Source organism: Salvelinus alpinus, chromosome 11 (assembly GCF_045679555.1).
Source record: "Salvelinus alpinus chromosome 11, SLU_Salpinus.1, whole genome shotgun sequence".
Lineage (NCBI taxonomy): Eukaryota > Metazoa > Chordata > Actinopteri > Salmoniformes > Salmonidae > Salvelinus > Salvelinus alpinus.
In genome coordinates, this window is record NC_092096.1 from 17,830,702 (window position 1) to 17,857,171 (window position 26,470).

Sequence of the window (26,470 nt, forward strand, 5' to 3'; positions counted from 1 at the left end):
ACCAGCTGTATGTTTCCTCTGACATATTGGTGCTTCGGAGGATGCATGGCTCTCGACCTTCACTTCTCCCTAGTCCGTACAGGAGTTGCAGCGATGGGACAACACTGTAACTACCAATTGGATATCGTAAAAAATATATCAACGTCTACTTTTTCAAAAAAGTATATCCACAACAAAATATTATTGTAACGAAAACAGCAACAACTGTCCTGCATTGGTCATGCTGGTGGGAATCCAACTGTCCTGCATTGGTTATGCTGGTGGGAATCCAACTGTCCTGCATTGGTCATGCTGGTAGGAATCCAACTGTCCTGCATTGGTTATGCTGGTGGGAATCCAACTGTCCTGCATTGGTTATGCTGGTGGGAATCCAACTGTCCTGCATTGGTTATGCTGGTGGGAATCCAACTGTCCTGCATTGGTCATGCTGGTAGGAATCCAACTGTCCTGCATTGGTTATGCTGGTGGGAATCCAACTGTCCTGCATTGGTTATGCTGGTGGGAATCCAACTGTCCTGCATTGGTTATGCTGGTGGGAATCCAACTGTCCTGCATTGGTCATGCTGGTGGGAATCCAACTGTCCTGCATTGGTTATGCTGGTGGGAATCCAACTATCCTGCATTGGTCATGCTGGTGGGAATCCAACTGTCCTGCATTGGTCATGCTGGTGGGAATCCAACTGTCCTGCATTGGTTATGCTGGTGGGAATCCAACTGTCCTGCATTGGTCATGCTGGTGGGAATCCAACTGTCCTGCATTGGTCATGCTGGTGGGAATCCAACTGTCCTGCATTGGTTATGCTGGTGGGAATCCAACTGTCCTGCATTGGTCATGCTGGTGGGAATCCAACTGTCCTGCATTGGTTATGCTGGTGGGAATCCAACTGTCCTGCATTGGTTATGCTGGTGGGAATCCAACTGTCCTGCATTGGTTATGCTGGTGGGAATCCAACTATCCTGCATTGGTCATGCTGGTGGGAATCCAACTGTCCTGCATTGGTCATGCTGGTGGGAATCCAACTGTCCTGCATTGGTCATGCTGGTGGGAATCCAACTGTCCTGCATTGGTAATGCTGGTGGGAATCCAACTGTCCTGCATTGGTTATGCTGGTGGGAATCCAACTGTCCTGCATTGGTCATGCTGGTGGGAATCCAACTGTCCTGCATTGGTTATGCTGGTGGGAATCCAACTGTCCTGCATTGGTTATGCTGGTGGGAATCCAACTGTCCTGCATTGGTTATGCTGGTGGGAATCCAACTGTCCTGCATTGGTCATGCTGGTGGGAATCCAACTGTCCTGCATTGGTTATGCTGGTGGGAATCCAACTGTCCTGCATTGGTTATGCTGGTGGGAATCCAACTGTCCTGCATTGGTTATGCTGGTGGGAATCCAACTGTCCTGCATTGGTTATGCTGGTGGGAATCCAACTGTCCTGCATTGGTTATGCTGGTGGGAATCCAACTGTCCTGCATTGATTATGCTGGTGGGAATCCAACTGTCCTGCATTGGTTATGCTGGTGGGAATCCAACTGTCCTGCATTGGTTATGCTGGTGGGAATCCAACTGTCCTGCATTGGTTATGCTGGTGGGAATTCGAAAGTAAAAAAAAAAATCTGATACAGACTGAATTGGAATGTTCTGCGATAATATAAAACATCAACAACAGTTCTCTTCTAATTTCCAACTCTGTCCTATTAAGTCAACCTGGTGACCTCATATTTCTTTGGTCTGGGGTCTCTCAGAGGCTTCGGCAGCAGCTCCATCTCCGCCTCCTCTGTCTCGGCCATTAGCTCCTGAGCCGTCTGTCCCTGTCCTGTATCACCCTTCCCTGGCTGTGGATCCTTATCCTTGGGACACTCTCCGTTGTAGGTCTTGACATAATTCTCCACGGACCAGCCCCTGAACTCCTGAGGCTCGGTGCAGATGAGGCCAGAGTAGGCCACCCCGGGGTGATGCTTCAGCCAGTAGATCAGGTAGTGGATGTTGTAGTCACAGACCCAGGGGTTATCCCCCAGATTCAGCATCCTGAGGAAGTACAGGTCCTCCAACACTCCGTACTGGAAGTAGTGCAGGCTGTTGTTGGACAGGTCCAGCTCTCGCAGGTACAGGAGGCCCGCAAACGCAGCTATGGAGAGGGGGAGAAATGCAGGATGTTAAGGGTTAGTTAGAGGGACAGGAAATTTCAATGAATCTTATAGCACAAGTCTCAGTGGAAGAAATTCCTACTGGACAGGTACAGGAGCCCAGTGGATGCAGCTGAAGAGGGGGGACAAGGGAGAGAGGACATTGGGGTTAGAGGTCAATTGCTACTTCAATTCATCTTACACAGTAGCACTCAGCGGAAAGTTTCAGTGGAAGTAATGTCCACTAATGGACATAAATACTGAATTATAACCGGGAACTAATGTTCCACTGTAACACGAGAAAGAGTAACAGCTTCCATAACTAATTTCCGACTGCCTTTTCAGCACCTCGTCTTCAAACACACGCTGATATTAACTTTGACCAGTGCTCTCCCCATCACCTCGTCTTCAAACACACGCTGATATTAACTTTGATCAGTGCTCTCCCCATCACCTAGTCTTCAAACACACGCTGATATTAACTTTGACCAGTGCTCTCCCCATCACCTAGTCTTCAAACACACGCTGATATTAACTTTGACCAGTGCTCTCCCCATCACCTAGTCTTCAAACACACGCTGATATTAACTTTGACCAGTGCTCTCCCCATCACCTCGTCTTCAAACACACGCTGATATTAACTTTGACCAGTGCTCTCCCCATCACCTCGTCTTCAAACACACGCTGATATTAACTTTGACCAGTGCTCTCCCCATCACCTCGTCTTCAAACACACGCTGATATTAACTTTGACCAGTGCTCTCCCCATCACCTAGTCTTCAAACACACGCTGATATTAACTTTGACCAGTGCTCTCCCCATCACCTCGTCTTCAAACACACGCTGATATTAACTTTGACCAGTGCTCTCCCCATCACCTAGTCTTCAAACACACGCTGATATTAACTTTGACCAGTGCTCTCCCCATCACCTCGTCTTCAAACACACGCTGATATTAACTTTGACCAGTGCTCTCCCCATCACCTCGTCTCAGCTCTAATTCAAGCTGAAGTTAGCCTGTTGATGTGCCTACGATGTGCCTAATGGCTAGCAGACATCTTTAAGATGTGTGTCCTGCAGTGTAGCCCTGAGTAACGGTGGCAGTGCAAGCTAGCACCATGAAGATAGATAGGTCTACTGTATTTAGCACTGTCTCCAGACTGACCCTCCTGTCACCACTCCCACAAACCCCCTCAGATTACGCTCTTATCATACTCATGAGAATTACTGTCCGGTTTCTACTGGTTTGTTTGAGCAACTCAATGAGACAACAATTCTGGTCTATTTTTTAAACCAGTTTGGGCTTGCTACAGAGCTTAGCTTCTCACAGTCCCTGAGAAAACTGAGGGAGCATTTTGTGAATACTTAATGAGAATTGTGTTCAATTTGCAGTTGCTTTCTCTGTCCAGAACGGATTGGCTTTTTATCCATAACAGGCTATTTCATTTCGTTCTCCTTGATCACAGTAGTTAATGACTGTGTGTGTACAGTACTGGTTGTCATAGTTGGTCGGAATTAACCACCATTAATAACTTTTTAACAACTCAGGGAAATACTCTAATGTCAATTGTTTGCATATGTTCTGCAATAATTAATGATAAGGGAACTATTTTCCTTCCGTGGCAAAGCTTCCTGGCTATGTGACCAGTTCTTGTGATCCTAGGAATAATGAGACAGTGTTTTTTTCCAGGTCTCAAACATAACAGAACTAGAAGGTAGTGTAGTGATTCCTCGGCAAATAGAGAACCTTGTTAGTTCTACAAACGAGATGGAGCATGTTAATGGCATCGTAGGCTCCTTTAAGTCAGATTTAACTGTGTGAGAAACTAATGAGCGTTAAGGGTTTTATCTATGTGTGGAATTGATCCAAACTCAACGTTGCCTGGTATGGTATATAAAGTATTGGTATGGTATATAAAGTACTGGTATGGTATTTAAAGTATTGGTGTGGTATATAAAGTACTGGTATGGTATATAAAGTACTGGTATGGTATATAAAGTACTGGTATGGTATATAAAGTATTGGTATGGTATATAAAGTACTGGTATGGTATATAGAGTACTGGTATGGTATATAAAGTACTGGTATGGTATATAAAGTCCTGGTATGGTATATAAAGTATTGGTATGGTATATAAAGTATTGGTATGGTATATAAAGTACTGGTATGGTATATAAAGTACTGGTATGGTATATAAAGTACTGGTATGGTATTTAAAGTATTGGTATGGTATATAAAGTACTGGTATGGTATATAAAGTATTGGTATGGTATATAAAGTACTGGTATGGTATATAAAGTACTGGTATGGTATATAAAGTACTGGTATGGTATATAAAGTACTGGTATGGTATATAAAGTACTGGTATGGTATTTAAAGTACTGGTATGGTATAAAGTATTGGTATGGTATATAAAGTACTGGTATGGTATATAAAGTACTGGTATGGTATATAAAGTACTGGTATGGTATATAAAGTACTGGTATGGTATTTAAAGTACTGGTATGGTATATAAAGTACTGGTATGGTATATAAAGTACTGGTATGATATATAAAGTACTGGTATGGTATATAAAGTACTGGTATGGTATATAAAGTACTGGTATGGTATACAAAGTATTGGTATGGTATATAAAGTACTGGTATGGTATATAAAGTACTGGTATGGTATTTAAAGTACTGGTATGGTATATAAAGTACTGGTATGGTATATAAAGTACTGGTATGGTATATAAAGTACTGGTATGGTATTTAAAGTACTGGTATGGTATATAAAGTACTGGTATGGTATATAAAGTACTGGTATGATATATAAAGTACTGGTATGGTATATAAAGTACTGGTATGGTATATAAAGTACTGGTATGGTATATAAAGTACTGGTATGGTATATAAAGTACTGGTGTGGCATATAAAGTACTGGTATGGTATATAAAGTACTGGTATGGTATATAAAGTACTGGTATGGTATATAAAGTACTGGTATGGTATATAAAGTACTGGTGTGGCATATAAAGTACTGGTATGGTATATAAAGTACTGGTATGATATATAAAGTACTGGTATGGTATATAAAGTACTGGTATGGTATATAAAGTACTGGTATGGTATATAAAGTATTGGTATGGTATATAAAGTACTGGTATGGTATATAAAGTACTGGTATGGTATATAAAGTACTGGTATGGTATATAAAGTACTGGTATGGTATTTAAAGTACTGGTATGGTATATAAAGTACTGGTATGGTATATAAAGTACTGGTATGGTATATAAAGTACTGGTGTGGCATATAAAGTACTGGTATGGTATATAAAGTACTGGTATGATATATAAAGTACTGGTATGGTATATAAAGTACTGGTATGGTATATAAAATACTGGTATGGTATATAAAGTACTGGTATGATATATAAAGTACTGGTATGGTATATAAAGTACTGGTATGGTATATAAAGTACTGTTATGGTATATAAAGTACTGGTATGGTATATAAAGTACTGGTATGGTATATAAAGTACTGGTATGGTATTTTAAAGTACTGGTATGGTATATAAAGTACTGGTATGGTATATAAAGTACTGGTATGATATATAAAGTACTGGTATGGTATATAAAGTACTGGTATGGTATATAAAGTACTGGTATGGTATATAAAGTACTGGTATGGTATATAAAGTACTGGTGTGGTATATAAAGTACTGGTATGGTATATAAAGTACTGGTATGGTATATAAAGTACTGGTATGGTATATAAAGTACTGGTATGGTATATAAAGTACTGGTGTGGCATATAAAGTACTGGTATGATATATAAAGTACTGGTATGGTATATAAAGTACTGGTATGGTATATAAAGTACTGGTATGGTATATAAAGTACTGGTATGGTATATAAAGTACTGAGTTTTTTTATTTGTCTTTCTTCTGCCTCTTTTTCCGCATTACTCCAGGGATTCTAACGATTCTATTTCAGGAGGAAATAAAGCCATGCCTCCATTTTGTGATGAACGGACTCAAGGTCAAGGTTCTCCTCTGATTCCTCTGTTGACCTCTTTCTCTGAAGGTCCAGTGTGGGCTCGATTACAATGGGGGACCAGTAAGGAAGTGCACTCACTACTGTAAGTCACAAAGAAGAAATAAAATAAAATAAAAAGCATATATGTCTCAGTTTGCTTTATCTTATGAAATACTTCTTCAGGTGTTGTGAGATCGGATCCTCTGTGCAGCAGGACTTGGCACACATCCATAATGATTGTGCTGTTTGAAGGAAGTGTATGGTCTCTCCTCACCTGTGTCGATCTGATCCAGACTGTTACTGCTGAGGTTGAGAAGCTTCAGGTCCCTGGCAGCAACAAACTCATTGGGCCGGAGCTGAGTGATGCTGTTACTGGACAAGTCCATCCTCACAATGTCTGACGGGAGACTTGAGGGGATGTTCTTCAGTTCTGGAGGGAGGGGGGGGGGGGGGGAGAAAGGGGGGAGAAAGAGAGAGAAAATATGGAGGTCAGTGATAATGGCTTAACCAGACATGTTTACAATGGCCAAATCAGCTAGCTATCATACCGCATGAAAACATGAACAAAAACATAAGCGGACACACAAGGAACTTTGGGACATAAGGGATTATTTCAACCCAATGCAAACTTGTTGATCGCCAGAGTGACTGACATTTGGATTCCTACATATGTGAATTCCGAGTGTGCCCTGAGAATATCAAGATGGCCTCCCCTTTCTATAGTCACTCTGTAGCCATGTTGTATGTCTGTGCCAAGCAGGACTGTTATTCACAGCACTCTGGGTTGACCTTAGCCTTTGAAGGGGATGAAACATGAAGGTTAACCTATGAAACATGGTTTCCCATAGGCTTAAAAGGTCTCTGAGAGAGCTTCTGTCTTTTTTTGTGATCGCCAGCAGCCTTTACCATAGAAGGAAAACTTCTGCAAGAGCCATTGTTCTCAATCTAGAGTTTAAAATAAAGACTAAGACACGAAGACTAAGTAGGTGGTCCCTAAAATGCATACAACTTCTATCAACAATTCATAATGAATGATGTCTTTGGAACCGGTTTTCTAAGTCATGTTCACAATGGAAGGAGTTGGCTCTCAAACTAAAACGCTTAGCTGAGAATGAACCTAGCTGTGTTGGGGTGGAAAACCTTCATTTTTTATCTCATGAATGACACTGGACCTTTCTGCGTTTGTCAAAGTCCATGTACAATCTTGGACGGCTTCCAGTAGGCCACATCCTGAGCACGGTTTATTCATCTTACAGCTGAAGGAACTATCACAGACCTTAACGACAGACAGCTGCTCTAATATCATAACAGCATAGGACATCCATCATCCTCCACTGTAAGGAAAGGAGATTAGCGCTCCATGGCTTGTAGATGAGGGTGCTGCTGCTGGAGCATTCACAACAACAGAGACAGAAGTTAGTGTTCTCAATGACACCCTATTCACTATATAGTACACTACTTTTGTCCATATCCCTATGGGCCATGGTAGGGCTCTGGTTAAAAGTAGTGCACTATGTAGGGAATAGGGTGCCATTTGGGACGCATACGGAGATGTTCCCTCTTTCCCCTATCTATCAAACCCCTGCCTCACAACACCTGTGATATGCTTTAGTTCAGACTACAGCAGTGAGTGGGAAACATGCAGATGGATGTTGGGAGAAGTTAAGGTCGTTCAGACATAACAGTTTTCAGAAAGAATCTGAACTCATCATGAGGGGCCACAGTCAGAGCCGGCCCTCTATCCATACCCACTCATACAGTCAGAGCCGGCCCTATATCCATACCCACTCATACAGTCAGAGCCGGCCCTCTATCCATACCCACTCATACAGTCAGAGCCGGCCCTCTATCCATACCCACTCATACAGTCAGAGCCCTATATCCATACCCACTCATACAGTCAGAGCCCTATATCCATACCCACTCATACAGTCAGAGCTGGCCTTATATCCATACCCACTCATACAGTCAGAGCCCTCTATCCATACCCACTCATACAGTCAGAGCCGGCCCTCTATCCATACCCACTCATACAGTCAGAGCTGGCCCTCTATCCATACCCACTCATACAGTCAGAGCCCTATATCCATACCCACTCATACAGTCAGAGCCGGCCCTATATCCATACCCACTCATACAGTCAGAGCTGGCCCTATATCCATACCCACTCATACAGTCAGAGCCGGCCCTATATCCATACCCACTCATACAGTCAGAGCCCTATATCCATACCCACTCATACAGTCAGAGCCCTATATCCATACCCACTCATACAGTCAGAACCGGCCCTATATCCATACCCACTCATACAGTCAGAGCTGGCCCTATATCCATACCCACTCATACAGTCAGAGCTGGCCCTCTATCCATACCCACTCATACAGTCAGAGCCGGCCCTAAAATCCATACCCACTCATACAGTCAGAGCTGGCCCTATATCCATACCCACTCATACAGTCAGAGCTGGCCCTATATCCATACCCACTCATACAGTCAGAGCCGGCCCTATATCCATACCCACTCATACAGTCAGAGCTGGCCCTATATCCATACCCACTCATACAGTCAGAGCCGGCCCTATATCCATACCCACTCATACAGTCAGAGCCCTATATCCATACCCACTCATACAGTCAGAGCCGGCCCTATATCCATACCCACTCATACAGTCAGAGCTGGCCCTATATCCATACCCACTCATACAGTCAGAGCTGGCCCTATATCCATACCCACTCATACAGTCAGAGCCGGCCCTATATCTATACCCACTCATACAGTCAGAGCTGGCCCTATATCCATACCCACTCATGCAGTCAGAGCCGGCCCTATATCCATACCCACTCATACAGTCAGAGCCCTATATCCATACCCACTCATACAGTCAGAGCCGGCCCTATATCCATACCCACTCATACAGTCAGAGCTGGCCCTATATCCATACCCACTCATACAGTCAGAGCTGGCCCTATATCCATACCCACTCATACAGTCAGAGCCGGCCCTATATCTATACCCACTCATACAGTCAGAGCTGGCCCTATATCCATACCCACTCATACAGTCAGAGCTGGCCCTATATCCATACCCACTCATACAGTCAGAGCCGGCCCTATATCCATACCCACTCATGCAGTCAGAGCCGGCCCTATATCCATACCCACTCATACAGTCAGAGCCGGCCCTATATCCATACCCACTCATACAGTCAGAGCTGGCCCTCTATCCATACCCACTCATACAGTCAGAGCCCTATATCCATACCCACTCATACAGTCAGAGCCGGCCCTATATCCATACCCACTCATACAGTCAGAGCTGGCCCTATATCCATACCCACTCATACAGTCAGAGCTGGCCCTCTATCCATACCCACTCATACAGTCAGAGCTGGCCCTATATCCATACCCACTCATACAGTCAGAGCTGGCCCTATATCCATACCCACTCATACAGTCAGAGCTGGCCCTCTATCCATACCCACTCATACATTCAGAGCTGGCCCTCTATCCATACCCACTCATACAGTCAGAGCCCTATATCCATACCCACTCATACAGTCAGAGCTGGCCCTCTATCCATACCCACTCATACAGTCAGAGCTGGCCCTCTATCCATACCCACTCATACAGTCAGAGCTGGCCCTATATCCATACCCACTCATACAGTCAGAGCTGGCCCTCTATCCATACCCACTCATACAGTCAGAGCTGGCCCTATATCCATACCCACTCATACAGTCAGAGCTGGCCCTATATCCATACCCACTCATACAGTCAGAGCCGGCCCTATATCCATACCCACTCATACAGTCAGAGCCCTATATCCATACCCACTCATACAGTCAGAGCCCTATATCCATACCCACTCATACAGTCAGAGCCCTATATCCATACCCACTCATACAGTCAGAGCCCTATATCCATACCCACTCATACAGTCAGAGCCCTATATCCATACTCACTCATACAGTCAGGCTCGGCCCTAGCCTTTTGGGGGCCCTAAGCAACATTTTGTCATGCGGCGGAGAGAAGATTTAGTAATTTTATAACAAATCCCATGCAGTTCTACTCATTTTGCCACAGGGTGTAGAGAAATGTTTGCAGTTTTTAAGAGGATATCTGAGCGAGAGTGACTAACAAAATCAATGGAGGCCCACCGGTCTGCAATTTGACCATGCTTACTAGACGTTTAGATGGCTGGCCGCTAGACCAACTTGCCAGTCTAAAAACTGAAGCTGTCAGTGACTGACAACAGAACAACTGCTGATGCACAACCACTATTCTAACTCTCAACAGGAAGTTGATTTGAAATATTTTTAGACATGTTTCCGCGGGCCAACAAAAGGGGGGTGGCGGCCAGTTGCCCATCCCTGATATAGTTTATTAAAATCACATGTTGTTTACAGACAGCAGGAAACTAAACCGATACAGGCATTCATTTAGATCGTAAATGCACAGTGCTGCTTTTACAGAGTCAGGTGCCAAACATGCCTGTATATCAAGGACAATCAACGCTGCTGTGGAGGAGAGGAGACTACAAGCAGAATATTACACATCATGCTGTGGAGGAGAGGAGACTACCAGCAGAATATTACCCATCATGCTGTGGAAGAGAGGAGACTACCAGCAGAATATTACCCATCATGCTGTGGAGGAGAGGAGTGTACCAGCAGAATATTACCCATCATGCTGTGGAGGAGAGGAGACTACCAGTAGAATATTACCCATCATGCTGTGGAGGAGAGGAGACTACCAGCAGAATATTACCCATCATGCTGTGGAGTAGAGGAGAATACCAGCAGAATATTACCCATCATGCTGTGGAGGAGAGGAGACTACCAGCAGAATATTACCCATCATGCTGTGGAGGAGAGGAGACTACCAGTAGAATATTACCCATCATGCTGTGGAGGAGAGGAGACTACCAGCAGAATATTACCCATCATGCTGTGGAGGAGAGGAGACTACCAGCAGAATATGACTCATCATGCTGTGGAGGAGAGGAGACTACCAGTAGAATATTACCCATCATGCTGTGGAGGAGAGGAGACTACCAGTAGAATATTACCCATCATGCTGTGGAGGAGAGGATACTACCAGCAGAATATTACCCATCATGCTGTGGAGGAGAGGAGACTACCAGCAGAATATGACTCATCATGCTGTGGAGGAGAGGAGACTACCAGCAGAATGTGACTCATCATGCTGTGGAGGAGAGGAGACTACCAGCAGAATATGACTCATCATGCTGTGGAGGAGAGGAGACTACCAGCAGAATATTACCCATCATGCTGTGGAGGAGAGGAGACTACCAGCAGAATATTACCCAGCATGCTGTGGAGGACAGGAGACTACCAGCAGAATGTGACTCATCATGCTGTGGAGGAGAGGAGACTACCAGCAGAATATTACCCATCATGCTGTAGAGGAGAGGAGACTACCAGCAGAATGTGACTCATCATGCTGTGGAGGAGAGGATACTACCAGCAGAATATTACCCATCATGCTGTGGAGGAGAGGAGACTACCAGCAGAATATGACTCATCATGCTGTGGAGGAGAGGAGACTACCAGCAGAATGTGACTCATCATGCTGTGGAGGAGAGGAGACTACCAGCAGAATGTGACTCATCATGCTGTGGAGGAGAGGAGACTACCAGCAGAATGTGACTCATCATGCTGTGGAGGAGAGGAGACTACCAGTAGAATATTACCCATCATGCTGTGGAGGAGAGGAGACTACCAGCAGAATATACTCTCCATATGCTGACTGTTCTGCTAGCGATAGAGCAGGACTAAACCAGGCGTCATCTTTTAGGCTTATGACTTGTTTGGAAAGGTTTCTCTCAGTATCTGACTATGAGGTCTGGACAACATTTATCTATAAAGTAGACGCAGTCTGACATATTCTCTCATATATAATGTATGTATCACAGAGATGATTTATTTGTGATTGGATACGTTCTGTCTTGCTCGCGCACAGTTCGGTAGTGTACTGTAGGGACATTTACAGTGTTTACAAATGAGACTTTGTTTCCAGTGTAACGACCTCTATCAGTTATTAGTTACAGTATATTAAGGCTCTGAATTCCCAGATGAGAGAGGGATTGAGAGAGAGCGGGAAAGAGAGAGAGAGAAAGCGGGAGAGAGAGAGAGAGAGAGAGAGAGAGAGAGAGAGAGAGAGAGAGAGAGAGAGAGAGAGAGAGAGAGAGAGAGAGAGAGAGAGAGAGAGAGAGAGAGAGAGAGAGAGAGAGAGAGAGATGAGGGAGGGAGGGAGGGAGACAGACCAGTGAGATGGTCTAGTGAGGTTCAGATAAAGGACTGATTGAAAACCTTTCCAGAGGGGAAGGGAAATAGTTTCCCCCAGCTGAACATGGGGATATTTTATATAGCCACAGTAGAATAGAGAGACCAGTGTTGCTGCTTCTTGCACGTTTAATTGCACTCTGACAAATGGCTTTCTGGGGACAGGATAGGGACAGTATATCATTATATGACTGTCATTCATCATCTTGATCAAAGGGCCAGTTCACTGTGACATTTCATAAATGAACAGTAGAACAATACAACGCAATACAATGCGTTGCAATTTCGACACTAAATAAGTATGAAGGGACTATTCATGACCATACTGCCATGTCTATACTAAATCAATATGAAGGGACTATTCATGACTATACTGCCACGTCTACACTAAATCAATATGAAGGGACTATTCATGACTATACTGCCACGTCTATACTACATCAATATGAAGGGACTATTCATGACTATACTGCCACGTCTACACTAAATCAATATGAAGGGACTATTCATGACCATACTGCCACGTCTATACTAAATCAATATGAAGGGACTATTCATGACTATACTGCCACGTCTATACTAAATCAATATGAAGGGACTATTCATGACTATACTGCCACGTCTACACTAAATCAATATGAAGGGACTATTCATGACTATACTGCCACGTCTACACTAAATCAATATGAAGGGACTATTCATGACCATACTGCCACGTCTATACTAAATCAATATGAAGGGACTATTCATGACTATACTGCCACGTCTACACTAAATCAATATGAAGGGACTATTCATGACTATACTGCCACGTCTACACTAAATCAATATGAAGGGACTATTCATGACTATACTGCCACGTCTATACTAAATCAATATGAAGGGACTATTCATGACCATACTGCCACATCTATACTAAATCAATATGAAGGGACTATTCATGACTATACTGCCACGTCTACACTAAATCAATATGAAGGGACTATTCATGACTATACTGCCACGTCTACACTAAATCAATATGAAGGGACTATTCATGACTATACTGCCACGTCTACACTAAATCAATATGAAGGGACTATTCATGACTATACTGCCACGTCTATACTAAATCAATATGAAGGGACTATTCATGACCATACTGCCACATCTATACTAAATCAATATGAAGGGACTATTCATGACTATACTGCCACGTCTACACTAAATCAATATGAAGGGACTATTCATGACTATACTGCCACGTCTACACTAAATCAATATGAAGGGACTATTCATGACTATACTGCCACGTCTACACTAAATCAATATGAAGGGACTATTCATGACTATACTGCCACGTCTATACTAAATCAATATGAAGGGACTATTCATGACTATACTGCCACGTCTATACTAAATCAATATGAAGGGACTATTCATGACTATACTGCCACGTCTACACTAAATCAATATGAAGGGACTATTCATGACTATACTGCCACGTCTACACTAAATCAATATGAAGGGACTATTCATGACCATACTGCCACGTCTATACTAAATCAATATGAAGGGACTATTCATGACTATACTGCCACGTCTATACTAAATCAATATGAAGGGACTATTCATGACTATACTGCCACGTCTATACTAAATCAATATGAAGGGACTATTCATGACTATACTGCCACGTCTATACTAAATCAATATGAAGGGACTATTCATGACTATACTGCCACGTCTACACTAAATCAATATGAAGGGACTATTCATGACTATACTGCCACGTCTACACTAAATCAATATGAAGGGACTATTCATGACTATACTGCCACGTCTATACTAAATCAATATGAAGGGACTATTCATGACCATACTGCCACATCTATACTAAATCAATATGAAGGGACTATTCATGACTATACTGCCACGTCTACACTAAATCAATATGAAGGGACTATTCATGACTATACTGCCACGTCTACACTAAATCAATATGAAGGGACTATTCATGACTATACTGCCACGTCTACACTAAATCAATATGAAGGGACTATTCATGACTATACTGCCACGTCTATACTAAATCAATATGAAGGGACTATTCATGACTATACTGCCACGTCTACACTAAATCAATATGAAGGGACTATTCATGACTATACTGCCACGTCTACACTAAATCAATATGAAGGGACTATTCATGACTATACTGCCACGTCTACACTAAATCAATATGAAGGGACTATTCATGACTATACTGCCACGTCTATACTAAATCAATATGAAGGGACTATTCATGACTATACTGCCACGTCTATACTAAATCAATATGAATGGACTATTCATGACTATACTGCCACGTCTACACTAAATCAATATGAAGGGACTATTCATGACCATACTGCCACGTCTATACTAAATCAATATGAAGGGACTATTCATGACTATACTGCCACGTCTACACTAAATCAATATGAAGGGACTATTCATGACTATACTGCCACGTCTATACTAAATCAATATGAAGGGACTATTCATGACTATACTGCCACGTCTATACTAAATCAATATGAAGGGACTATTCATGACTATACTGCCACGTCTACACTAAATCAATATGAAGGGACTATTCATGACTATACTGCCACGTCTACACTAAATCAATATGAAGGGACTATTCATGACCATACTGCCACATCTATACTAAATCAATATGAAGGGACTATTCATGACCATACTGCCACGTCTATACTAAATCAATATGAAGGGACTATTCATGACTATACTGCCACGTCTACACTAAATCAATATGAAGGGACTATTCATGACCATACTGCCACGTCTATACTAAATCAATATGAAGGGACTATTCATGACCATACTGCCACGTCTATACTAAATCAATATGAAGGGACTATTCATGACCATACTGCCACGTCTATACTAAATCAATATGAAGGGACTATTCATGACCATACTGCCACGTCTATACTAAATCAATATGAAGGGACTATTCATGACCATACTGCCACGTCTATACTAAATCAATATGAAGGGACTATTCATGACTATACTGCCACGTCTATACTACATCAATATGAAGGGACTATTCATGACCATACTGCCACGTCTATACTAAATCAATATGAAGGGACTATTCATGACCATACTGCCATGTCTATACTAAATCAATATGAAGGGACTATTCATGACCATACTGCCACGTCTATACTACATCAATATGAAGGGACTATTCATGACCATACTGCCACGTCTATACTAAATCAATATGAAGGGACTATTCATGACTATACTGCCACGTCTATAATAAATCAATATGAAGGGACTATTCATGACCATACTGCCACGTCTATACTAAATCAATATGAATGGACTATTCATGACCATACTGCCACGTCTATACTAAATCAATATGAAGGGACTATTCATGACCATACTGCCACGTCTATACTAAATCAATATGAAGGGACTATTCATGACCATACTGCCACGTCTATACTAAATCAATATGAAGGGACTATTCATGACTATACTGCCACGTCTATACTACATCAATATGAAGCGACTATTCATGACCATACTGCCACGTCTATACTAAATCAATATGAAGGGACTATTCATGACTATACTGCCACGTCTATACTACATCAATATGAAGGGACTATTCATGACCATACTGCCACGTCTATACTAAATCAATATGAAGGGACTATTCATGACCATACTGCCACGTCTATACTAAATCAATATGAAGGGACTATTCATGACCATACTGCCACGTCTATACTAAATCAATATGAATGGACTATTCATGACTATGCTGCCATGTCTATACTAAATCAATATGAAGGGACTATTCATGACTATACTGCCACGTCTATACTAAATCAATATGAAGGGACTATTCATGTTGTATTTTGGAGCTCAAACAAAAGCAGTCCCCACACAGCATGGACTCCATGCAGGATTTGTAGTCAGTCCCATTGCTCTGGGCCTGACGACTATGTGAAATACGATATTGAAACCTAATCTACAAGTTATAGTCCTGATAGCAGTTTTAATGTGGCAGTTATACATAGTTGCACAGAAACGGCACCAGATGTGAGAGTCTGGACGGGAGACAGAAATGAGACTCCATATTTTCCCTTGGTCCCTTTGTGTCTAACGTTACATGATGGTTTCCACGGTTTCCACGCTGCAAGCCGTCACTATAAGGCCTCTCGGTTTACAGCCGTTTCCTACCACATTCTGATTCAGGGAAATTATAGAGAACACATTTAGAAAGTAGTCATTATCAACCACAGCTCTGGAGTATCCAGCAGCCAGCCTCTCCTCCACACGGTTGCAAAAGGCCTCACAACAATCATGTGTAGTGAACAATGGCCAGATATTTCAGATGGACATGTGACTCATACACGGAGGGCCGGTTTCCCTGACCCATACTAGTCCTAATCCTGGACTAAAGAGCTGTTTCAGTAGAGATTCATCTGGGTCCATGAACCCATGGCCCTGAGAACCCAATAACTCACTCCAGTGTTCTGAAAGACCAGAATACAATACTTCATTGACAAGCTTGGTTGGCTCATAGCTTACCTTTGCTCTTGCAGTCCAGCATGGGTTTGGGGAACATGTAGGTGTGGCACAAGGAGTTGGCATCAGGGTGCTTCTTGATGGAAGGTGGTTTGGGCAGACTACCCTGCCCCTGCTGAGGTTTCTGCCCTGGCTGCTGGCCCTCCCCATCCTCAAGACACAGCAGCTCCGGCCTCATCTTCTTCAGCTTCTGACCTCTCAGTGCGTCCGGCTCCGAACACTTGGCGTAGTTCCCTAGGTTACGGTTACTGGGCACCTGCAGGGTCCTGACCAGGCTATCCAGCGAGCACCGGCAGTCCCAGGGGTTGTCATAGAGACGCAGGTAACGGAGGCTTGGCAAGGGCAGCAGGTGCTCCTCAGAAGCTGTCTTCATCTGGTTGTGCTGAAGAAGCAGAGTAGTGAGCTGTCCCAGCCCTGCGAACGCCTCCTCCTCCACCATGTAGAGCTCATTCTGTTGGAGATCCAGACTCTTTAGGTTCTTGAACTGGGAGAAGGTGTTGTCTCTGAGCACCTGGATCTTGTTGCGGGCCAGCAGGAGGTGGTGGATGTCTTCAGGCCAGTGCTGTTGCACCCCGGTCAGCTGGCGGTCCTGACAGTCCAGGTATTTCTCTCCGGCCTCCATGTATTCCTTGCATTCAGAGGCTTGGCGTTTGACAGCATTGGCCCTGCCTTTACCCCGGGCCCTGCCCCGTTCTCTGATCCGTCCACCCTTCCTGGGCTCAGCGGACCTGAGGAGCAGGAGGAGCAGCAGAGCGCTGAGCAGCCGCATCCTGGGAGCACCAACGCTACCACTGGGAGACGGGGGAGCGGCAAGACTGGAAGAAGAGGGAGGGAGGGGGAGAGGGATGGCCTTGTGCAATCAGAGATGGCCTTGGGTTTCTGCTGGTGCCAGGGAAGGCTGGTTACAGCTGTGTGAGAGAGAGAGAGAGAGAGAGAGAGAGAGAGAGAGAGAGAGAGAGAGAGAGAGAGAGAGAGAGAGAGAGAGAGAGAGAGAGAGAGAGATAGAGAGAGAGAGAGAGAGAGAGAGAGTTAAGTGGAGAGTTCATTGTTCGGGAGGAAAGGGATAGGAAGGGATAGAGAGGAAGAAAGGGAGGGAGAGGAAGAATGATGGAGAGAAACAGACATAAAGCATGTTATATGATAGTCTATCAAACAGAGAGATAGTTAAAACACGGTCATGGAACAGTGCCCCATTTCCTTTGTTCCTCAGTCTTCTATCTCTCTTCTCCTCCCTTCTCCTATCTCTCAGTTCCTCTCCTCCCTTCTCCTATCGCTCTGTTTCTCTCCTCCCTTCTCCTATCTCTCTGTTTCTCCCTTCTCCTATCTCTCTGTTTCTCTCCTCCCTTCTCCTATCGCTCAGTTCCTCTCCTCCCTTCTCCTATCTCTCAGTTCCTCTCCTTCCTTCTCCTATCGCTCTGTTTCTCTCCTCCCTTCTATCTCTTTGTTTCTCTCCTCCCTTCTCCTATCTCTCTGTTTCTCCCTTCTTCTATCTCTCTGTTCCTCTCCTCTCTTCTCTTATCTCTCTGTTCCTCTCCTCTCTTCTCCTCTCTCTCTGTTCCTCTCTTCCTAACACAAAACCTGGTGTCGGTCTGCTCTCTCTCTCTCTCTCTCTCTCTCTCTCTCTCTCTCTCTCTCTCTCTCTCTCTCTCTCTCTCTCTCTCTCTCTCTCTCTCTCTCTCTCTCTCTCTCTCTCTCTCTCTCTCTCTCTCTCTCTCTCTCTCTCTCTCTCTCTCTCTCTCTCTCTCTCTCTCTCTCTCTCTCTCTCTCTTCAGACAGTAATTCATCTGTACACCAGGCCACGAACATTCATCAAAGAGGAGGAAGTTTACATGTCTGTGTACGTCCACTCCTGTAAACATACTCTGATAAACATGACGGCTGTAAAGACCTCCCTAACTACCTTACCCTGAGGGAAGGCTGTGTGTAGCTGGATGGAATTACCCTGAGGGAAGGCTGTGTGTAGCTGGATGGAATTACCCTGAGGGAAGGCTGTGTGTAGCTGGATGGAATTACCCTGAGGGAAGGCTGTGTGTAGCTGGATGGAATTACCCTGAGGGAAGGCTGTGTGTAGCTGGATGGAATTACCCTGAGGGAAGGCTGTGTGTAGCTGGATGGAATTACCCTGAGGAAAGGCTGTGTGTAGCTGGATGGAATTACCCCGAGGGAAGGCTGTGTGTAGCTGAATGGAATTACCCTGAGGGAAGGCTGTGTGTAGCTGGATGGAATTACCCTGAGGAAAGGCTGTGTGTAGCTGAATGGAATTACCTTGAGGGAAGGTTGTGTGTAGCTGAATGGAATTACCCTGAGGGAAGGCTGTGTGTAGCTGAATGGAATTACCCTGAGGGAAGGCTGTGTGTAGCTGAATGGAATTACCCTGAGGGAAGGCTGTGTGTAGCTGAATGGAATTACCCTGAGGGAAGGCTGTGTGTAGCTGGATGGAATTACCCTGAGGGAAGGCTGTGTGTAGCTGGATGGAATTACCTTGAGGGAAGGTTGTGTGTAGCTGAATGGAATTACCCTGAGGGAAGGCTGTGTGTAGCTGAATGGAATTACCCTGAGGGAAGGCTGTGTGTAGCTGGATGGAATTACCCTGAGGGAAGGCTGTGTGTAGCTGGATGGAATTACCCTGAGGGAAGGCTGTGTGTAGCTGGATGGAATTACCTTGAGGGAAGGTTGTGTGTAGCTGAATGGAATTACCCTGAGTTTATTACTATCACTGGTGTTACAGGTTAGTGTTGATGATGTACCTTGAATGCTCTTAATGATCATGTATATATTTAGAAGTTATATGTATGCCATTCAAATATGGTTCCCAGGAAATACGCTATTCTACCAGGAAAACAATAATATCTTATTACAACAGTCATTCCTCATGTTGACCTACATTTATAAGGTCCAACCCAGGTTACAGTACGGGCAAACATAAGGCAGCATCGAAACTTCCCCAGAGGAAATATGAATCCACTTTGATGGTTTAGCAATGATGACAAACCTAGCAGTGTGTCTGGCTCTGCTTGCTGTGTGTGTGTGTGTGTGTGTGTGTGTGTGTGTGTGTGTGTGTGTGTGTGTGTGTGTGTGTGTGTGTGTGTGTGTGTGTGTGTGTGTGTGTGTGTGTGTGTGTGTGTGTGTGTGTGTGTGTGTGTGTGTGTGTTTTCACCCCCACCAGCGATGGGCCTGTACAGTATTGACTCATTAGTCCCAAGTGTGATGTGAGGCAGCAGCCATAATGTCTGCCAAACAACACCCTCCATCTCCTGCTACAGTTCGCCAGTCCAACTGTATCAACCCCTCCCCCCCCCCCACCCCCCACAGCCTTCCACAGTGGAACAGTCCAGTCACAGGGAGAGATGGAGAAGAGGTAGTGTAAACATTGAGTTTATAGACACAATGAGTTAGAGAATTCTCCAGTCTGAGAACACTTTGCCCTGTAGTATCCTAGCAAGCTAACACGCAGCGAAGCTACACTAGTGAGATGTCAATCCATCCGTCCACTGTAGCCACTCCCTTAGGGACAATATGAAAACAAGAGATCTGCGGGTATTCAATCTGCTCTCCGAAAATAAACCATTATAACACAAAAGATGACTGCCATCTAGGGCCATTCAGACAGTTTGTTGTAAGTTAGTCTCTCTCCACGTAAGCACTGTTAGCGCCCGGCCGTGCCTCTGCCAGTGTAAACACACACTCTCCCATATGGAGTGCACATGGCAAAGCTTTGGGCCTCTAACCCCCCCCTCTGGTCTGCCCAGCTCTGGCCCAGTTCTGGCCCATACTCGGCCCAGCCCAATGCACAGGCCATCTAGCTCCGGGCCCATTCAGCTATATCAGACCAGGCTGGCATAGCCACACTCACTCACTCACTCACTCACTCACTCACTCACTCACTCACTCACTCACTCACTCACTCACTCACTCACTCACTCACTCACTCACTCACTCACTCACTCACTCACTCACTCACTCACTCACTCACTCACTCACTCACTCACTCACTCACTCACTCACTCACTCACTCACTCACTCACTCACTCTGTCTCTCTGTCAGGATGAATCACCACTTTACAGTCCAGTGATAGTTTAATCTGCTGTTCAGGCACCAGTGAAACACTGTACTGTTCAACTGGAAGACTTTTTATCGTGCAGGTGAACTGTGTTCCTTTTCAATTCATTTTATAATATTTATTCATAAATTCCCTTTCATAAAACATATCTCTGTTTAAGCGTCCTTCAATTTTTTTACATTTCTTATTTTACCTTTATTTATACAGGGTTTTTTTCATTGAGAACATCTCTTTTCCAAGAGAGACCTGGTCCAATAGCAGCAGGGGGAACAACGTTTCAGACAAAACAACTTTCATACACTAACACAACGTTAAACAAAACTATAAACACACATACAGTACAACACACACAGGGTTTACAAAGATAAGCTGTTGGGAAAAACCCAACTGTATTTTAACGCAATAATATCATGCTACTAGAATGTGCTCTGCAGGAAAATTATATTACCGGTAAAAGTTTGAAATCTGAAAAATCTAAATAATCAATACATTTACATACCCATGTGTTGGGTGTCGGGAGTATCTGTGTAAAACCACGTAGCAGTGGGACTGAGTAATGTCCTGCACTGTAATTCACTGGCCAACCTCCATCCCAGACCAATTCCCTGTGGTAATAACAGATGTTATATACCTCTAGCTGGAGTCGTAGCCAGACATCAGGCATGCTGGTCAAAGTGCAAATGGGCGAATGAACCGGCCGACACAATCTGAGGGCCGTGGGGAGTGAGACTAATGAACTGTACAGCTAAAGAGCTGGGGCTCGGCGGGGGCTGGAGAACCCAATCTGAGGGCCGTGGGGAGTGAGACTAATGCACTGTACAGCTAAAGAGCTGGGGCTCGGCGGGGGCTGGAGAACCCAATCTGAGGGCCGTGGGGAGTGAGACTAATGAACTGTACAGCTAAAGAGCTGGGGCTCGGCGGGGGCTGGAGAACCCAATCTGAGGGCCGTGGGGAGTGAGACTAATGCACTGTACAGCTAAAGAGCTGGGGCTCGGCGGGGGCTGGAGAACACAATCTGAGGGCCGTGGGGAGTGAGACTAATGAACTGTACAGCTAAAGAGCTGGGGCTCGGCGGGGGCTGGAGAACACAATCTGAGGGCCGTGGGGAGTGAGACTAATGAACTGTACAGCTAAAGAGCTGGGGCTCGGCGGGGGCTGGAGAACCCAATCTGAGGGCCGTGGGGAGTGAGACTAATGAACTGTACAGCTAAAGAGCTGGGGCTCGGCAGGGGCTGGAGAACCCAATCTGAGGGCCGTGGGGAGTGAGACTAATGAACTGTACAGCTAAAGAGCTGGGGCTCGGCGGGGGCTGGAGAACCCAATCTGAGGGCCGTGGGGAGTGAGACTAATGAACTGTACAGCTAAAGAGCTGGGGCTCGGCGGGGGCTGGAGAACCCAATCTGAGGGCCGTGGGGAGTGAGACTAATGAACTGTACAGCTAAAGAGCTGGGGCTCGGCGGGGGCTGGAGAACCCAATCTGAGGGCCGTGGGGAGTGAGACTAATGAACTGTACAGCTAAAGAGCTGGGGCTCGGCGGGGGCTGGAGAACCCAATGTGAAGCTGCTGATAGATTTAACAGAGACAGCTGGGGTCCCACAGAGCTCAACACAACACACACAGCACTGACCAATAGGAGGCAGACGGGGCCGTGTGTGCTGAGCTGTCTAGTGATGCAAAGGAAAGCATACTGTACGCTGTCGGTTCTACTGTACGCTGTCGGTTCCTCGCTGTCCAACCAAAGTGCTTGAACTGAGGAACTCAGTTGATGTGAAAGAACAGCAAACACACAACCACCACACAACGTTGTCTCAACGTAGACTCCAAGTTGTTGGTCTATTCTAGACTGTAACTCTTGGATGAGGCATGTTGTGCACGTGAAACCCCCCAGTGGAGTATTCTAATGCTAAACCACTGCAGGTAGTTCCCCTAGCAGGACCTGGATGGATCAGCGGACAGCCCCATTATAGCAGCAGCCAGCCTTAAAGCTACAGCGCAGGGTGGCTGCCTACACAGCCTGTCTCTCAATGCTTCACTAACACAGAACAGGGCACTGGGGATGGAAACGTCCAGAAGAAGTGGTGCAGAACACAAGGACTGTACTGTTCCGGAGTTTTTATTTTCATTTCCCAGTCGACCCCTGCTGCCACCCAAACCAAACTCATTCCCGACCGTGACCTGATCTGACTGAGTTTCCTTTCAGGTTGCCTGAGTGTGTCCCAAATGGAACCCTATTCCCCACGTAGTGCACTACTTCTGACCAGAGCCCTATGGGCATTTGGGAGGCAGACAGTGTCTGTATCTGTTCCCCACAGCACAATCCTCAGAGAACGCTTCCGCAGCATGGAGCACTAATTAGAACACTGGAACTCTCTCACAGGCATGCAGGCAGGGGGAAGGTTTATCAAATGAATACATGGGGAATTGTATTCATCACAGGGATCATTGAAAGCTCTATGTTATTCTTGCTCTTCCAGAGAGAAGTGAAAAAAGAGGGAGAGAAGGAGCTTAAAAACATAGACAAGAGAAGAAGTAAGACAAGCCAATTGATTCCCTCACTGATGAAGTGATGCAGTGCTTCATGTGGTGTATCCCCTCTTGGCTTTAGGGTTGCAGTGCTTCATGTGGTGTATCCCCTCTTGGCTTTAGGGTTGCAGTGCTTCATGTGGTGTATCCCCTCTTGGCTTTAGGGTTGCAGTGCTTCATGTGGTGTATCCCCTCTTGGCTTTAGGGTTGCAGTGCTTCATGTGGTGTATCCCCTCTTGGCTTTAGGGTTGCAGTGCTTCATGTGGTGTATCCCCTCTTGGCTTTAGGGTTGCAGTGCTTCATGCGGTGTATCCCCTCTTGGCTTTAGGGTTGCAGTGCTTCATGTGGTGTATCCCCTCTTGGCTTTAGGGTTGCAGTGCTTCATGTGGTGTATCCCCTCTTGGCTTTAGGGTTGCAGTGCTTCATGTGGTGTATCCCCTCTTGGCTTTAGGGTTGCAGTGCTTCATGTGGTGTATCCCCTCTTGGCTTTAGGGTTGCAGTGCTTCACGTGGTGTATCCCCTCTTGGCTTTAGGGTTGCAGTGCTTCATGTGGTGTATCCCCTCTTGGCTTTAGGGTTGCAGTGCTTCATGTGGTGTATCCCCTCTTGGCTTTAGGGTGGCATTCCGACTCCCAGAGAGAACATTCCAACAGAAACATACAGCACTGAGCACTAATCCTTAAAAACCTTCAGTATGATCCTTTACCACGCACTTCCTCTCAGTTGCTCCTGTTTCAGAAAACTGCTGTTTCAGAAAGTGCCCTGAAGCGTTGAACCCAGTGTTATTATCTAGAGAAAGAAACTGTGACAGGGGATGTTTACCAGAGCCCTGTTCTTCACAGCATTCCCAGAGGGAGAGAGTGCGGTGATTGCGGTGGAACACGGCCAGAGATATTTACACCTCAAGTGCACAAACAGCACATACACTTCTCTTCTTGCAAGAGAAAGTTTTCCACTTAAGAAAAAAAGGCAACAGCTTAAATTGCAATATGTTCTGGAGAAAATAATCAATAGGCAATGAGTGCAAGCATGCATGTCTAAAACCTCTTACAGTGGCATGTCTAAAACCTCTTACAGTGGCATGTCTAAAACCTCTTACAGTGGCATGTCTAAAACCTCTTACAGTGGCATGTCTAAAACCTCTTACAGTGGCATGTCTAAAACCTCTTACAGTGGCATATCTAAAACCTCTTACAGTGGCATGTCTAAAACCTCTTACAGTGGCATGTCTAAAACCTCTTACAGTGGCATGTCTAAAACCTCTTACAGTGGCATGTCTAAAACCTCTTACAGTGGCATGTTTAAAACCTCGTAGAGTGGCATGTCTAAAACCTCTTACAGTGGCATGTCTAAAACCTCTTACAGTGGCATGTCTAAAACCTCTTACAGTGGCATGTCTAAAACCTATTACAGTGGCATGTCTAAAACCTATTACAGTGGCATGTCTAAAACCTATTACAGTGGCATGTCTAAAACCTCTTACAGTGGCATGTCTAAAACCTCTTACAGTGGCATGTCTAAAACCTCTTACAGTGGCATGTCTAAAACCTCTTACAGTGGCATGTCTAAAACCTCTTACAGTGGCATGTCTAAAACCTCTTACAGTGGCATGTCTAAAACCTCTTCCAGTGGCATGTTTAAAACCTCTTACAGTGGCATGTCTAAAACCTCTTACAGTGGCATGTCTAAAACCTCTTACAGTGGCATGTCTAAAACCTCTTACAGTGGCATGTCTAAAACTTCTTACAGTGGCATGTTTAAAACCTCTTACAGTGGCATGTCTAAAACTTCTTACAGTGGCATGTCTAAAACCTCTTACAGTGCAGAATTCTGTGCTGTTCTGTTCTCTTTAGGAAAGTGCTGCTACTGCCCATTCTAGTACAGTAAATCTCCATTACACTACTGGCTGCCTTCAACACTGTGACTGTACTACTATAACAGAGGAAACAGAACAGAGAGAGAGAGAGAGAGAGGGGGGTCTGGTACCTGGCCACGGAGAGAGGGAGAGGTTGATGGGTCCACTAGGGCTCTGGTCGGTCCTCCACTAGGGCTCTGGTCGGTCCTTCATCCCCTGCTCTTTGTCCTGTCATGGAGGGCTGAGCCGGACCCTGGACGTCTGCCTGCTTAGCCTGCCTGCCTCTCCTGCCTGCCTGCCTCTCAGGCTGTGAGGGGGCTCTCTGTGTGCAGTGAGGCTCAGTCAGCCTGCGTCTGGTATTAAATTACACATGACACAGCTCCTCTGCTCTGTTCTGTGCAGACGGGCAGGCAGGCAGGCGAGGAGGAGAGAAACCCGTTTCTCCAGAGTTGAGTAACTGGCCCGCCTCCAGCCCAGCTCCTAGCCTGTCCTGTCCTCATAGAGTGTCAGGCTGTTGGAGGAGGAGGAGGAGGAGGAGGAGGAAGAGGAGGAGGAGGAGAAAGAGGAAGAGGAGGAGGAGAAAGAAGCTCACAAACAACAGATATAGTAATTACTACTGAATGTTAATGATTACTCAGACCTGGCTGCTTCAACCCGTTGGAATGTATGACTGTGTAAGCCCACATGCATATCTCCCCAACAGAAACAGAGGAGGCTGGCAGTCTCCTTCAGCCATCGTTTTATAGATAACATGAGTCGGCTGCTAATGAACATATGACACACACACACACACACACACACGCCGACCATCATCATCAAAATTGGTTGTGGAGTGTTCTGTAAGACCACAGAGATAGGCATAGTCAGTCAGTCTCTCTCTCTCTCTCTCTCTCTCTCTCTCTCTCTCTCTCTCTCTCTCTCTCTCTCTCTCTCTCTCTCTCTCTCTCTGTGTAACATTACTAAAGCTCTTGGTGGATTAGAGGGTGAA

General features: G+C 45.0%; 1 protein-coding gene across 2 annotated transcripts; it reads right to left on the minus strand.

Moving 5' to 3' along the window:
• Nucleotides 1-1,067: 1,067 nt before the first annotated feature.
• lrrc17 (leucine rich repeat containing 17) lies at nt 1,068-25,980 on the minus strand. Of its 2 annotated transcripts, none has more exons than XM_071331891.1 (4): nt 25,614-25,980; nt 17,048-17,952; nt 6,416-6,571; nt 1,068-2,126 (listed from the first exon to the last, which is right to left on the minus strand). In XM_071331891.1, the coding sequence occupies exons 2-4, from the start codon at nt 17,811-17,813 to the stop codon at nt 1,696-1,698; spliced, it is 1,353 nt and encodes a 450-aa protein (XP_071187992.1). In that variant the 5' UTR covers nt 17,814-17,952; nt 25,614-25,980; the 3' UTR covers nt 1,068-1,695. The 2 variants fall into 2 exon arrangements, with proteins under 2 accessions (XP_071187992.1, XP_071187993.1); XM_071331892.1 differs by lacking the exon at nt 25,614-25,980 and adding an exon at nt 21,605-21,721.
• Between the last annotated feature and the right edge of the window lie 490 nt (nt 25,981-26,470).

What these genes read in the sequence shown, in the direction of transcription:
- lrrc17 (XM_071331891.1), bottom strand. Translation starts at nt 17,813, where the DNA reads ATGCGGCTGCTCAGCGCTCTGCTGCTCCTCCTGCTCCTCAGGTCCGCT. An exon ending in GCTGGACTGCAAGAGCAAAG is followed by an intron (nt 6,572 to 17,047) that starts GTAAGCTATGAG and finishes CCCTCCCTCCAG; the next exon opens with AACTGAAGAACATCCCCTCA. An exon ending in TCTGGATCAGATCGACACAG is followed by an intron (nt 2,127 to 6,415) that starts GTGAGGAGAGAC and finishes CCCTCTCCATAG; the next exon opens with CTGCGTTTGCGGGCCTCCTG.